This window comes from Trichomycterus rosablanca, chromosome 19 (genome assembly GCF_030014385.1).
Source record: "Trichomycterus rosablanca isolate fTriRos1 chromosome 19, fTriRos1.hap1, whole genome shotgun sequence".
Lineage (NCBI taxonomy): Eukaryota > Metazoa > Chordata > Actinopteri > Siluriformes > Trichomycteridae > Trichomycterus > Trichomycterus rosablanca.
In genome coordinates, this window is record NC_086006.1 from 21,560,924 (window position 1) to 21,577,571 (window position 16,648).

Sequence of the window (16,648 nt, forward strand, 5' to 3'; positions counted from 1 at the left end):
TGCTTTGTGCTCAAACAGTTGCTGCAAAATGGAAAGCATATAGTTTATGGACAGTGGCAGCCTAGTGGGTAGAGTTTTGGGCTATCAATTTAAGGGCTGAGAGTTTGAATCCAAGCTCTGCCTTGCAGCCACTTGTTGGGCCTTTAAGCAAGGCCCTTAAACTCTGTCTGCTCCAGGGGCGCTCTGTGCTCTGACCCCAGCTTTTAAAACGAGCTGGTATATGTGAAAAAAGAATTACGTTGTACTGTACACCTGTATATGTATATATGACAATTAAAGGTGTTCTGTTTAGTTTATCTAAAATTGATTTGTATGCACCTGTATGCAGGTGTGGCTACATGTGCCATTATTTTCTATAGGTTAGAAACAAAAGCTGGAACAAAATGAACATTCAAATGGAATTGGGGAAAATTCATGAGCCCTACTTTACAAAGAAAGTATGTTTAGCCCCTTTTACATATGGATGTTTACGCCAATGTTAATTGGCGTAATGCTGTGTTAAACTAAAGCTTCCAGATCTTTTTTTTTTCCCTTTTAGATGATAAATTCTATGTAAATACCCCCCACCCAATCATAGCTGGGAATTCCTACAAAAAATTTTACCTTAAATAATGCAGTTGATATTATACTATCATAGTTTCCCATTATACCTAATTTTTATATATATTCTTTAAGAAAAATATGAATAGATTTGACTTAAAAAAGCATCTTATGGAATAAATAATCCTACATTATAGGATCTAAATGCTTTTGGTTTAATCAAATATCCAGGGCGGTGCAGTGGCTTCGCCGCTCAGCAAGAAGGTCCTGGGTTTGATTCCCAGCTGGAGCTGTCCAGGTCCTTTCTGTGTGGAGTTTGCACGTTCTCCCCGTGTCTATGTGGGTTTCCTCCAGGAGCTCCGGTTTCCTCCCACAGTCCAAAAACATGCAAGTGAAGTAAATTGGAGATACAAAATTGTCCATGACTGCGTTTGGCGTTAAAACTTGAACTGATGAACCTTGTGTAATGTGTAACTACCTGTCCTGTCATGAATGTAACCAAAGTGTAAAACATGACATTAAATAAATAAGTAAATTAATTAATTTATCAGATTTCCTGAAAATGGAGTCACTAAAGCCTAGCGATTAAGGTACTGGTCCAATAATCAGAAGGTTGCCAGTCAAGCCCCACCTTTGCCAGGTTGCCACTGTTGGGCCCTTGAGCAAGGCCCTTAACCCTCAATTGCTTAGATTGTATACTGTCACAGTGCTGTAAGTCACTTTGGATAAAAGCCTCTGCTAAATGCAGAAAACGTAAATGTTAAATATTAGGCCGAATTCAGTTTCTGATTAGTGTGAATGTTAACAAACTGACCGATTTACCATGAGTGTTACTCAACTGGTGCTTAGAATTTTGTGCCCCATAACACTGGTATTGGTTTTACACATCAAGTTCTTCATTTCAAGAAATATGACTCCTAAACAGTAGATTTCTTGCGTCTGCAGACGGTCACTTCCTGTCTTGTGAATTTTTGTAAATCTAGATCTTCGTCCTCAGCCTGCTCCGTACAGTTCCTGTTGTCTGGCTGAGTGATCACAGATGTTCTTCAGTTTGTGTTTCACAACAGCTTCCTCAATGTCCACTCAACAGGGTGAAGGGTCAGGGCTTGATCAGAATTGCTCATATGTTTGTCCATTTTCGGTAAATGCAAAACATTTTGAGAGAAGTACGGAAACACCCCCCCCCCAATAGGTTGAGATATTTACGATAAAAGAGCGAGTTTAGAGGTTTTTTTTCGGAAGGGCCAAGAGGGGCCAGCAGATGGCGGGTGGGTGCTCGCGAAGGGGCGTAGTGGGGGTGGTAGTTAATGTCTGTTTCTCAACAAGCTCGTGGTTTACGGGAAATAAAAAGAAAGGCAAAGTGGGAAGAAAAATGTCTGGAATAAATTCTATCTGGCTTGCTCTACTCGGCCTGGCCTGGATTCTGAGTGGCGGACAAATGGATGTGCCGCAGCAGCCCTAAGAGCTTAATCATGAATTTGGAATGAACTCTCCAAATCTGTGCCCCATATGAACCCTTTTACAGCCTAGTGGGTTACACAAGCGTTTGGATTGAATTTCTTTTCTTTACAGCGGCGGTCAGCACGGTCTTTTACTGTAGCTCCTCTCTCTTAATTTCACTTATGGATCAATACATGTGCTCAGCAGATGCTGGAAAAATCTCTCCAAGGGAAGAACTGTGATGTACACGACAATTAAAACTCGACAAACGATTCCCCTTTTACATATGTAGTGTTACCCTGGTGTGTAATGGTTATTTACAGCCAGTGAAAGTGTGAAGTCAAAGCAGATCTGAATTCCTGGGTACAAATGAGCAATAAAGCAGGATAAATGTTGTCATGTATTAGAAAACTCACTGATGTGCGCTGCTGGTGTGTTTGGGAGTCAATTTCCCCCCTACATGAAGCACAAACCAAAACTGAATATCCTGCTGCACCACCTGGACGCCCATCAAAAACTTTAGAGTTCGAATTTCTAAAAGGACTCACAGTGGCGGCTATTAAACGGACATGCAGCCGAGGCACACTGGGGTCTGCCCCTCACAGCTGGGACCTGGCATAGCCCCACTGAAAGACTTCAGTTGTCCCGCTGAGGAAGTCAAAAGAGGAACACACACTGTATGCGCTATTACCATTTCACAGGCCTTCCCAGAAGTTCAGCTGCCTTTTTTTATCACATTTAGATCAAAAGAAAATTCAGTCCACATGCACACATTTTTAACGGGGGACTGAAAGTTACGATTTAATGGACGGAATCTAGAAAACCGAATGTCCAGTCTGATTGTTAAAACTTCTAGAGAGAAGCGTACCAAGACCAAGTTCAGTCTGTTAGCCGGCCCATGTCTCTCTGTTTACATGAGACTTTATTTTGTCAGGAGGCTCGCCTTGTTCTTGCCTTTTTCTCAGTGTTTTATGCTTAATTCTTGCAAATTCTACGTATTTGAAGCTTGATTCTTGCAAATTCTAGGCGTTTTATGCTTAATTCTTGCAAATTCTAGGCATTTTATGCTTAATTCTTGCAAATTCTAGGCATTTTATGCTTGATTCTTGCAAATTCTAGGCATTTTATGCTTAATTCTTGCAAATTCTAGGCATTTTATGCTTAATTCTTGCAAATTCAAGGCGTTTTATGCTTGATTCTTGCAAATTCTAGGCATTTTATGCTTGATTCTTGCAAATTCTAGGCATTTTATGCTTAATTCTTGCAAATTCTAGGCATTTTATGCTTAATTCTTGCAAATTCAAGGCGTTTTATGCTTAATTCTTGCAAATTCAAGGCATTTTATGCTTAATTCTTGCAAATTCTAGGCATTGTATGCTTAACCTTTGCAAGTTCTAGTGCTGAGTTATGCAGTAGTCCCCACTATACGATCATGGCAAAATAACATCACCACCACACAAGGTAAATAAAATTTCTCCCCAGTAGTACAGTACAGCAATTTTAATATTTATTTACAGGTTTTACATGACATATTTACATATCTATTTACGTTGTTCATTTTACTGTTTATCATATGTGCATGTTTAGCATTTTTGGGGACCTTACTGCTGTGTTTTCATATATTTTCGCACCCCTTGGAAAAACAAAACACTGGGGTCTGCCCCTCACAGCTGGGACCTGGCATAGCCCCACTGAAAGACTTCAGTTGTCCCGCTGAGGAAGTCAAAAGAGGAACACACACTGTATGCGCTATTACCATTTCACAGGCCTTCCCAGAAGTTCAGCTGCCTTTTTTTATCACATTTAGATCAAAAGAAAATTCAGTCCACATGCACAAATTTTTAACTGGGGACTGAAAGTTACGATTTAATGGACGGAATCTAGAAAACCGAATGTCCAGTCTGATTGTTTAAAATTCTAGAGAGAAGCGTACCAAGACCAAGTTCAGTCTGTTAGCCGGCCCATGTCTCTCTGTTTACATGAGACTTTATTTTGTCAGGAGGCTCGCCTTGTTCTTGCCTTTTTCTCAGTGTTTTATGCTTAATTCTTGCAAATTCTACGTATTTGAAGCTTGATTCTTGCAAAATCTAGGCATTTTATGCTTAATTCTTGCAAATTCTAGGCGTTTTATGCTTAATTCTTGCAAATTCTAGGCATTTTATGCTTAATTCTTGCAAATTCTAGGCATTTTATGCTTAATTATTGCAAATTCTAGGCATTTTATGCTTAATTATTGCAAATTCAAGGCGTTTTATACTTGATTCTTGCAAATTCAAGGCGTTTTATGCTTGATTCTTGCAAATTCAAGGCGTTTTATGCTCGATTCTTGCAAATTCTAGGCGTTTTATGCTTAATTCTTGCAAATTCTAGGCGTTTTATGCTTAATTCTTGCAAATTCTAGGCATTTTATGCTTGATTCTTGCAAATTCTAGGCATTTTATGGTTAATTATTGCAAATTCAAGGCGTTTTATGCTTAATTCTTGCAAATTCAAGGCGTTTTATGCTTAATTCTTGCAAATTCTAGGCATTTTATGGTTAATTATTGCAAATTCAAGGCGTTTTATGCTTGATTCTTGCAAATTCAAGGCGTTTTATGCTTGATTCTTGCAAATTCAAGGCGTTTTATGCTTGATTCTTGCAAATTCTAGGCATTTTATGCTTGATTCTTGCAAATTCTAGGCATTTTATGCTTAATTCTTGCAAATTCAAGGCATTTTATGCTTAATTCTTGCAAATTCTAGGCATTGTATGCTTAACCGTTGCAAGTTCTAGTGCTGAGTTATGCAGTAGTCCCCACTATACGATCATGGCAAAATAATATCTCCACCACCACACAAGGTAAATAAAATTTCTCCCCAGTAGTACAGTACAGCAATTTTAATATTTATTTACAGGTTTTACATGACATATTTACATATCTATTTACGTTGTTCATTTTACTGTTTATCATATGTGCATGTTTAGCATTTTTGGGGACCTTACTGCTGTGTTTTCATATATTTTCGCACCCCTTGGAAAAACAAAACACTGGGGTCTGCCCCTCACAGCTGGGACCTGGCATAGCCCCACTGAAAGACTTCAGTTGTCCCGCTGAGGAAGTCAAAAGAGGAACACACACACTATGCGCTATTACCATTTCACAGGCCTTCCCAGAAGTTCAGCGGCCTTTTTTTATCACATTTAGATCAAAAGAAAATTCAGTCCACATGCACAAATTTTTAACTGGGGACTGAAAGTTACGATTTAATGGACGGAATCTAGAAAACCGAATGTCCAGTCTGATTGTTTAAACTTCTAGAGAGAAGCGTACCAAGATCAAGTTCAGTCTGTTAGCCGGCCCATGTCTCTCTGTTTACATGAGACTTTATTTTGTCAGGAGGCTCGCCTTGTTCTTGCCTTTTTCTCAGTGTTTTATGCTTAATTCTTGCAAATTCTACGTATTTGAAGCTTGATTCTTGCAAATTCTAGGCGTTTTATGCTTAATTCTTGCAAATTCTAGGCATTTTATGCTTGATTCTTGCAAATTCTAGGCATTTTATGCTTGATTCTTGCAAATTCTAGGCATTTTATGCTTAATTCTTGCAAATTCAAGGCGTTTCATGCTTGATTTTTGCAAATTCTAGGCATTTTATGCTTAATTCTTGCAAATTCAAGGCGTTTTATGCTTGATTCTTGCAAATTCAAGGCGTTTTATGCTTGATTCTTGCAAATTCAAGGCGTTTTATGCTTGATTCTTGCAAATTCAAGGCGTTTTATGCTCGATTCTTGCAAATTCAAGGCATTTTATGCTCAATTCTTGCAAATTTAATGCGTTTTATGCTTAATTCTTGCAAATTCTAGGCATTTCATGCTTAATTCTTGCAAATTCAAGGCGTTTTATGCTTGATTCTTGCAAATTCTAGGCATTTTATGCTTAATTCTTGCAAATTCAAGGCATTGTATGCTTAACCTTTGCAAGTTCTAGTGCTGTTATGCAGTAGTCCCCACTATACGATCATGGCAAAATAACATCTCCACCACCACACAAGGTAAATAAAATTTCTCCCCAGTAGTACAGTACAGCAATTTTAATATTTATTTACAGGTTTTACATGACATATTTACATATCTATTTACGTTGTTCATTTTACTGTTTATCATATGTGCATGTTTAGCATTTTTGGGGACCTTACTGCTGTGTTTTCATATATTTTCGCACCCCTTGTAAAAAAAAAAACCTTGCTGTCTTGGACCAGTGCACCCCCCTTTTAGTCAGTTAAATCGAGGTTCTACTGTACATTATATTCCCAAAAAAGTACATGGATACCCCCACTAATTTCTGCATACATGTGGACAGAGTGAGATTCTGGTGTGCAGAAACTCCAGTGTCCTGTCCTTTGGAATAAATCGGAACGTCAGTTGTGAGTCCGGACCTCTCTTCCGACGTCAGCACTTGACCTCATGAGTGCTCTTTAGTCTAAATGACCCGCCACCTCCCGAAGCTGTTGTGACTACACAGGGCTCCACATTAACGCTCGTGTTGGATATCCATCAAGGTCACGATCAGTTTGTCACATACCTTTGGACATATAGTGTAAAGCAGTGCTGATAATGCTGTATTTTGTCCTTCAGAGTCGACTGTCTGCCTGCGTGTGTATTCCGTCTGCTGCCACGTAAAGAGTGAATAACAGTCTTGTGACACTGAGTCAGGGTTTGGCTCATGCACCCTCACATACACACGCGTACTCAGTCTGTAATGAACACGAAGCTTCCATAGAAGAAAAAAATGAGGTGCTTTTTTGTTTTAATGCTCTGCAGTCCACGTAGACGACGTGCTTAATTACTGTAGATCTGCTCCTTTGTTTAAACTTGGATGAAATGAAGCTAGAAAATCTGGAATGAAAATGAGTGTGTATGTGCGGGTCTGTGTTAAGGTTCAGGCCGCGTTCACACACACAAACACACACACTCTTGACTTCTGGCACAAAAAATGCATTGACGTGCATCGCTGGACTACTTTAACTGTTTTATTGAAGCATTTTCTCCTTTTTCTTCCAGTTTAGCGTAGCCAATTAGTCTTGCTCTGCAGGGGACCCCGATCATGTCCGTGGAGGGTTTTTTTTGCCTCCACGACCCCTTCTTATTTTCCCATACTTACTTATTCATGTGTGAGTTATGCACTGATTTACATAGTCTAACCAGGGTCCTTACACAGCTTTAAAGACCTCACCCCCCTTTTTTTAGTCTTTTCCCATCAAGCAGGCAAGTGGCCAATCTTGTCTGCTGCAGGCACTGCCGACTGTGCCTGCTAGGGGGCGCCCAGCCGATCCCAGCCCTGGTGCACTAGCGACTCCTGTGTTCCTCCACCTCTGTACAGGCACCTTGGTCTACTAACCAGGGTCCTTATCCAGCGTCAAAGACCACACCCCCTTTTTTGACCGTTTCTTTCCCATCCAGCAGACTCGAGGTCAGTTTTGTCTGCTGCAGGCACTGCTAACTGTGCCCACTAGGGGGAGTTCAGAATCCCAGCAATATCCTGCTGTGCCACCTGGGCGCCTTGTTGAAGCATTTTCGGTCCTCATGGCTGGTGAAATAATATGATGTGTAATTAATGATAACATTTTAGGGATTTTTTGACTGGTCAGGTGGGTTATCAGCTCTTTAAAAATAGTATTTATTCAAGTGACCCACTCCTCAGCCCCAGAGCTGAGACTAGCAAGCACCCCATCCATCACACACACACACAGTTTCCTGCTGCATCTTTTCACCTGTCTGCAATATAGACTCCAGATCATCTGTTGTTAGTGCAGATGCCTGGAACATAATAGCAGAGGCTGCAGTTGTGGCCTTGGCAATTAATTTTCCACAGCCTGTCGTGCTTTGGCGAGGGCCGCCTGGCTGGTCGATAGCATATCTGAGATTTCAACTCTAGACCACCGTGCTACCCGAGCAGTTTATCAGCCTCTAATGAGTATGAGAAACTTTTAATTTAGATCTAGATTTTCAAACAAAGTCACAATCATTAAAAAAAAAAAACATTATGATTGAGGTTTGTGTCAGTGTTTCATAATTAACTCAATTTTTTGGTGTGTTTGGTGTGAAAAAGCTAACCTGAGGTGCACAATAAACCAAAAGAAGCTCTAAAAAAAAAATCCCTCTTCTCATTTCTGTACCTCTAGACGTGGAGCAGATGGCCATTGATTGGCTGACCGGAAACTTCTACTTTGTGGATGATGTAGACGAGCGCATCTTCGTCTGCACCAAAGACGGCGCCACCTGCGTCATCCTGCTGGACCTGGAGCTTTACAACCCCAAGGGCATTGTGCTGGACCCAACCATGGGGTAAGCCTTTAACCCACTATCTGGGCCTACATTTTTGGCGATTTGAAGCAGAAAGCAGACACACACATTCCAAAATCTTGTGCTAAGGCATTCTAAAATAATGGGGGCTTTTATCAATACTGAGGGATCAGCAACTCCGTATAAAAAGTGGTTTCAGAATGGGGTGTCCAACAAGTTCATGGTCAGCCATCCGCATACTTTTGACAATATTGTATGTATTAAATAACCAATATAAACTCTTCAGTAGATTACATTTATTGACCAGATTTTTTGAATCAAGTACATGTTGGTATCTGGCAGCTTGGTAACAGTGTGTATGGTCTCGTTTTTGTTTCTGTTTAGTCTGGGTTGAAATTCCAGTAGGTGTGTTTGTACAAAGCTTTTGTTTTGCATGTGTGTGTGTTCCTGTCTCAGCTGTCCTGTGTGCTCTCACCTGCAGAAAGATGTTCTTCACCGACTACGGGCAGATCCCCAAGGTGGAGCGCTGCGATATGGACGGGCAGAACCGGACCAAGCTGGTGGACAGCAAGATCGTCTTCCCTCACGGCATCACACTGGACCTGGTCAACAGGCTGGTGTACTGGGCTGATGCCTACCTGGACTATATTGAAGTGGTCGACTATGAGGGCAAGAACCGACACAGCATCATTCATGGCCTGCTGGTAAGGAAACAAAACCGGGGTTACTAACACACACACACACACACACACACACACACACACACACACACACACACACACACACACACACACACACACACACACACAACACAAACTCAGTTTAGGCACAGTTTCAAAAATGTACACTTACACACACACACATTTATATACTGTATATATCCCCACACAGACTCAGCTACACACACAGACTCATAAATGCTCACTCAGTTATAAACACACAGACTTAAAATAAACTGACACACACACTCACTCACTTAGACACTTAGAGACTCAAATAAACACACACTCATACATACACTGAGATATGCATACACACACAGGCTCAGATATACACCAAGATAAACATACACACACAGACTTATAAATACACCCAGACTGAAACACACACGCTCAGGGACACTTACAGGCTCGGATAAACATACGCTCATACAAACACATTTAGATATATGCATACACGCACAGAGACTCAGGGACACACAGACTCATAGATACACACTTAGTAATAAACACACACTCAGTAATAAACACACACAAACTGAAGTAAACACACACACTCAGGGACACACACATACTGAAATACACAGACTGAAATAAACACACACACACTCAGGGACACTCACAGACTCAGATAAACACACTCAAGAGATAAACATACACACACACAGACTCGTGCATACACACTCAGTAATAAACACACACTTACAGATACACGAGATAAACACACACTCAGTAATATACACACAGACTGAAATAAAAACACACACACTCAGGTACACTCACAGACTCAGATAAACACCCTCAAGAGATAAACATACACACACACAGACTCATGCATACACACTCAGTAATAAACACACACTTACAGATACACACTCAAGAGATAAACACACACTCAGGGACACACGGACTCATAGATACACACTCAGTAATAAATACACACAGACTGAAATAAAAACACACACTCAGGTACACTCACAGACTCAGATAAACACACACTCGCGATAAGCATACACACACAGATACCCATAGATACACACTCGGTAATAAACACACAAATAGTGAAATAAACACACACTCAAGGGCGCTCACAGACTCTGATAAACACGTGCTTATACACACCCACACACAGACAGACGTTTAGACAGACACACAGAGTCCCGACAAATTGCAGTTCTTTATTTGTAACCTTATTGCTTCCCGAGCTTTTATAAAACAACAAATTCATCATTTCCTGTTCTTTATCCTGTCTGCCTTGTTCTGTTCCCTCAGATCGAGCACCTGTATAGTCTGACCGTGTTTGAGAACTACCTGTATGCCACCAACTCGGACAACGGCAACATTCAACCCAAGACCAGCGTCATCCGAGTGAACCGCTTCAACAGCTCTGACTTCCAGGTGGTGACACGCGTGGACAAAGGCGGCGCTCTGCACGTGTACCACCAGAGACGCCAGCCTGCAGGTACAGTGCCACGTTGGTGCCACACAGAGTCCATCCACAGGCACATCCTTGCTTATATAACAGGGTCAGATATTTACTGTATTTGACCTACTTCTTCCAGACAGTAATTAAACTTCGATTTGGACTAAATTACACCACAGTGTTCCCTAGTGAAACCCTTTTATAGGCTCAGGAAGTAGTCTCAAACAGAAGCAAGACAGAGTTCACTGGGACTTCTGGAAAGCTTTATATAATCTGGCAGTTGTAGCCTAGCGGTTAAGGTACTGGACCAGTAATCAAAAGGTTGCTGGTTCAAGCCCCGCTGCCAGGTTGCCACTGTTGGGCTCTTAAACAAGTCCCTTAAACCTCAATTGCTTAGACAGTGTACTGTAACAGTACTGTAAGTCGATTTGAATAAAAGTGTCTGCCTAATGCCGAAAATGTAAATTGCTGGTTAAAGCCCCACATCTGCCAGCTTACCACTGTTGGGCTCTTGAGCAAGGCCCTTAACCCTCAATTGCTTTCAGTGTTTACAGTCTCAATTGTAAGTCGCTTTTGATAAAAGTGTCTGCTAAATGCTAAAAATGGAAATGTATTTTGCCAGCTCGTACTGTTGGTTGCTTGTGTGTCACTGTGGTATCATTACTGAGTTGCTTTGTGTTTGTGTCCTCATACAGTGCGCAGTCATGCCTGTGCTCCAGATCAGTTCGGCAAGCCTGGAGGCTGCTCTGATATCTGTCTCTTGGCCAACAGCCACAAGAGCCGCACATGCCGCTGTCGCTCCGGGTTCAGCCTGGGCAGCGATGGAAAGTCCTGCAAGAGTGAGTGCACACTTTCACGTCTCTCTTTTGTGTCAACCCTGGTGCTTTTACTCTGCTTAAATGCAGAGGTTTTGTTCTGTGCCCACAAGGGAAAAACAAACCTACCTCTTCTCACCTCTGTATTCTCAGCAGAAGCGTATGCCCTTCTTATGGTGCTAGAATATGCAAGACAATCGCAACATCCTGATCTGTACATGCTGTAAAACATACTCCAAATCATGCCTTTAGGCACTAAACACACCCACAGCCAAACACAACACCCAACAATAATCAAAATACAGAGCACCATTAAAGAACTAACAGGTGAAACGTTTGATATTAGACTGTGCTGGATACCTGGACATTGTGGAATATCAGGAAATAAAAAAGCTGACCAGTTGCCAAAAGGAAGAACTGTACAAAAAAATTACCAATGGACATCAAACCCCTTATAAACGACTACATTAAAATAAATGGCAGCTTGAATGGAACACACAAACAAACAATAAACTACACAAGTATCACCCCAACGTCAGGAATAAACCAAAAATACACTATGGAAAACATACAGACCAAGTTTTCTACACTAGGTCTACAACAGGCCGTTCCAGATTGACACACAAACACTTAGTACCAGGAGAGGACGCCACACTTTGTGAAGAATACATAGTTTCTACAATTTTAACTGTATGGTGAATTTTCTGTATCCACAGAACCAGAGCACGAACTCTTTTTGGTGTATGGTAAAGGTCGGCCTGGGGTCATCCGTGGCATGGACCTGCATGCCCGCGTCTACGACGAGCACATCATTCCCATCGAGAACCTGAACAACCCCAGAGCCCTGGACTACCACTCTGAGACCGAATTCATCTACTTCAGCGACGCCACCACGTACACCATCGGCCGGCAGAAGATCGACGGCACGGAGAGGGACATCATCGTGAAGAGTGGTGAGAGTTTTAGACAGTCACGTGATCCATGGTCATCTAGTTCCCCATGCGCTCTGCCGATCCCTGCCGCTCACACCGACTCTTGATTCATTTGAATCATATTGATTCATTTGAATAATTCACATCTGTACCTACTGGTGGGCTAAATTGGTTCTTTAATGTACATAATTTATATTTGACAACATATATATGTAATTCCACCAATAGCAGGAAGGCAGAGTATGATGCCAAACTAAACTTTGTTATACAAACCAAGCTTGCTAGGCTTAAAGGCCATGCTGCTTAAATGATAACCGAAAAATTGGCACCTCTTACCATTTTATCTATTCAAAGTGTCTGGACAAGAGACAGCTGTTCTGTCTGGCTGCTGTGTTTCCTTTCTCTGTCTCATTATTACTTTGTATCAGCATTTCTGTCAGAAGCGGGTCGGTCACTAACACACTCCTCTCCTGCAGGAATCCACACGGTCGAGGGCATAGCTGTGGACTGGATGGGTCAGAACCTGTACTGGACAGATGATGGTCCTGAAAAGACCATAAGCGTGGCCAGGCTAGAGAAAGCGTCACAGACACGCAAGACCCTCATCGAGGGAAAGATGACCCATCCGAGAGCCATTGTGGTGGACCCTGCGCACGGGTACGGCCGGGGTTATGCAGTGCATGCAGCTTGATTAATTTTAGTGGATCTCCGCTAGGGGACTGTCCTAAAAGCATAATAAATGGTATGAATTCGAATCTCAGCTGTGCTACAGAACTAACCAAGCATCCGTCAGATAATTGGCTGTGTCTGAGGGATGGTTTCTCATTCCTGTTGCAAAAGCGACCTCTGGTGGCTGGTTGAGGTGCCTGCTTAACCGGTAGGGCACTTACGTGAGGGCAAAGCATGTCTCTCTGTACAAGATACAGCTGCATTTGAAACTCTGGCAGGTGAAAAGAAGCGGCCAGCGACCATGCTTGTGTCAGAGAGGGTGCAGCTCTCCTCGGCCAAGGAAGGAACAGTAAAAGTGACAGAGGATTTACAATCGAGGAAAACACAAGAACAGAATAGAAAAAAGATGGGCAGTTGTAGCCTAGTGGTTAAGGCACTGGACTAGTAATCACAGGTCTCTGGTTCAATCCTCACTACTGCCAGGTTGTTACTGATGGCCTCTTAAGCAAGGCCCTTAACCCTCAATTGCTTAGACTGTATACTGTCACAGTACTGTAAGTCGCTTTGGATAAAAGTGCCTGGTAAATGCCGAAAATGTAAATGTAAAAAAGCATGCTAGGTTAAAACCCATCAGCTTTACTGTATTTGTATTGCCCCGCTCCTTTTTCAACCACTTTTGTATAGTATACAGTGTATCACAAAAGTGAGTACACCCCTCACATTTCTGCAGATATTTAAGTATATCTTTTCATTGGACAACACTGACAAAATGACACTTTGGCACAATGAAAAGTAGTCTGTGTGCAGCTTATATAACAGTGTAAATTTATTCTTCCCTCAAAATAACTCAATATACAGCCATTAATGTCTAAACCACCGGCAACAAAAGTGAGTACACCCCTTAGTGAAAGTTCCTGAATTATTACAATACTTATTACACAATATTTTGTGTGGCCACCATTATTTCCCAGAACTGCCTTAACTCTCCTGGGCATGGAGTTTACCAGAGCTTCACAGGTTGCCACTGGAATGCTTTTCCACTCCTCCATGACGACATCACGGAGCTGGCGGATATTCGAGACTTTGCGCTCCTCCACCTTCCGCTTGAGGATGCCCCAAAGATGTTCTATTGGGTTTAGGTCTGGAGACATGCTTGGCCAGTCCATCACCTTTACCCTCAGCCTCTTCAATAAAGCAGTGGTCGTCTTAGAGGTGTGTTTGGGGTCATTATCATGCTGGAACACTGCCCTGCGACCCAGTTTCCGGAGGGAGGGGATCATGCTCTGCTTCAGTATTTCACAGTACATATTGGAGTTCATGTGTCCCTCAATGAAATGTAACTCCCCAACACCTGCTGCACTCATGCAGCCCCAGACCATGGCATTCCCACCACCATGCTTGACTGTAGGCATGACACACTTATCTTTGTACTCCTCACCCGACTGCCGCCACACATGCTTGAGACCATCTGAACCAAACAAATTAATCTTGGTCTCATCAGACCATAGGACATGGTTCCAGTAATCCATGTCCTTTGTTGACATGTCTTCAGCAAACTGTTTGCGGGCTTTCTTGTGTAGAGACTTCAGAAGAGGCTTCCTTCTGGGGTGACAGCCATGCAGACCAATTTGATGTAGTGTGCGGCGTATGGTCTGAGCACTGACAGGCTGACCCCCCACCTTTTCAATCTCTGCAGCAATGCTGACAGCACTCCTGCGCCTATCTTTCAAAGACAGCAGTTGGATGTGACGCTGAGCACGTGCACTCAGCTTCTTTGGACGACCAACGCGAGGTCTGTTCTGAGTGGACCCTGCTCTTTTAAAACGCTGGATGATCTTGGCCACTGTGCTGCAGCTCAGTTTCAGGGTGTTGGCAATCTTCTTGTAGCCTTGGCCATCTTCATGTAGCGCAACAATTCGTCTTTTAAGATCCTCAGAGAGTTCTTTGCCATGAGGTGCCATGTTGGAACTTTCAGTGACCAGTATGAGAGAGTGTGAGAGCTGTACTACTAAATTGAACACACCTGCTCCCTATGCACACCTGAGACCTAGTAACACTAACAAATCACATGACATTTTGGAGGGAAAATGACAAGCAGTGCTCAATTTGGACATTTAGGGGTGTAGTCTCTTAGGGGTGTACTCACTTTTGTTGCCGGTGGTTTAGACATTAATGGCTGTATATTGAGTTATTTTGAGGGAAGAATAAATTTACACTGTTATATAAGCTGCACACAGACTACTTTTCATTGTGTCAAAGTGTCATTTTGTCAGTGTTGTCCCATGAAAAGATATACTTAAATATCTGCAGAAATGTGAGGGGTGTACTCACTTTTGTGATACACTGTATATGTATATAAACAGCACCGTAAAACTGAACCATAAATTACTCCAAAATACACCATAATAATGGTTTTCAAAGGATCTTGTCATCAAGCTCATGGTTAGGTGTCCAATTACTTTTAGTATACACTGCATAAAAAACAATGACAGTACATATACAGTCCTGCAATCTGGAGATTTGTCTTGTGTTTCAGTATGATGTATTGGAGCGACTGGCAGGAAGATTCCAGAGACGCCAACCGTGGTAGCATAAGAAAAGCCTGGATGGATGGCACCAACGGTGGCGTCCTCATCACCTCCAAAAACATGCTGTGGCCAAACGGCCTGAGCCTGGACATCCCACAGGGCATTCTGTACTGGGTGGATGCTTATTATGACCGCATCGAGATGGTTGTGCTCAACACCACTGAGCGCAAGGTGAGACCCTTGGTGTTGGGTTTACATCCACAATGGTTTAATGCAGAACCTGAATTAACCTGGCACAAATAAATGATTGGTTTGATGCTAAAGGATTGTACACAGAGGAGCCAAAACATTAGGACCACCCCAAAAATTTACATCAATTTGTATTTCATAGCAATTGTGTATGTCGCAGTCAGAGATATATGAATGTGCAGATATGATATGACGAGTTGAAGTATCTCCAAAACAGACAGTCGTACTGAGTACCCACAGACAGTGGCCAGAGTAGGGACAAACCAAGGACCGCCAACAGGTTGTTGGACTGCCAACCTCACTTCCTTTCAAAGTTTGCTAAACATAAAGCTTTTCACTTTGGGCTTATTTGCTGCCAATGCATTGACTGGACAGGTCACTAGTCATGGCTAACTGTACTATGTGTGGAATAAAAATGCTGACCTTTAGTTTAACTTTGATCTTTGCTGTGCTGTTTTCTGGTTGGCTAGACTGTGTATGAGGGGCAGGAGCTGAACCACCCCTTTGGATTGTGCCACTACAAGAACTATCTGTTCTGGAACGAGTACCGAATCGGCAGCATCTACAAACTGGACATGACCTCAAAGAAGGTGACCCTGCTGCGCAACGAGAGACCGCCCATCTACGAGATCCGCACCTACGACGCCCAGCAGCAACAAAGTACTGACGCTTTTCTGCTCAAATACATCTGCAGTTTCCTCATGTTGTTTATGAAAACATTAGTTTGCATTATTTTAGGTATTTTTAGTACAGACACGTGGCTTGGTGGCCAAGGTCCTTTACTGTTGATAGTAGGGTCAAGGAGCCCTTGCACCAAGCCCTTGCTTACTTGGGTTGTATCCTGTTCCAGCTGGGAGTCGCTTTGGATAAAAGCGTCTGCTGAATGTCAGAATGGAATAATATGCTGTATTTGACTTGCACAGCCATATTGTAAACGAATCCTGGAAGTCATCGACTGAAACCCATTTAAGCCAATCAAAGAATGAAGTTTGTCTGTTTTTAAGCTTTGTGCAAGGAACTGAGCCTTCCTTTCCCCCTAACCAAATCCCCCCC

General features: G+C 42.3%; 1 protein-coding gene across 1 annotated transcript in view; it reads left to right on the forward strand.

Annotated features, from left to right (window-relative positions):
• lrp1ab (low density lipoprotein receptor-related protein 1Ab) overlaps positions 1-16,648 on the forward strand; it is a 146,247-nt gene that overhangs the window by 66,660 nt on the left and 62,939 nt on the right. Inside the window, exons 7-14 of the mRNA XM_063016137.1 lie at positions 8,140-8,302; positions 8,742-8,964; positions 10,252-10,441; positions 11,098-11,241; positions 11,934-12,170; positions 12,626-12,806; positions 15,355-15,577; positions 16,066-16,255. Coding sequence (XP_062872207.1) covers positions 8,140-8,302; positions 8,742-8,964; positions 10,252-10,441; positions 11,098-11,241; positions 11,934-12,170; positions 12,626-12,806; positions 15,355-15,577; positions 16,066-16,255 — 1,551 coding nt within the window. The remainder of the gene's footprint in view (positions 1-8,139; positions 8,303-8,741; positions 8,965-10,251; positions 10,442-11,097; positions 11,242-11,933; positions 12,171-12,625; positions 12,807-15,354; positions 15,578-16,065; positions 16,256-16,648) is intronic.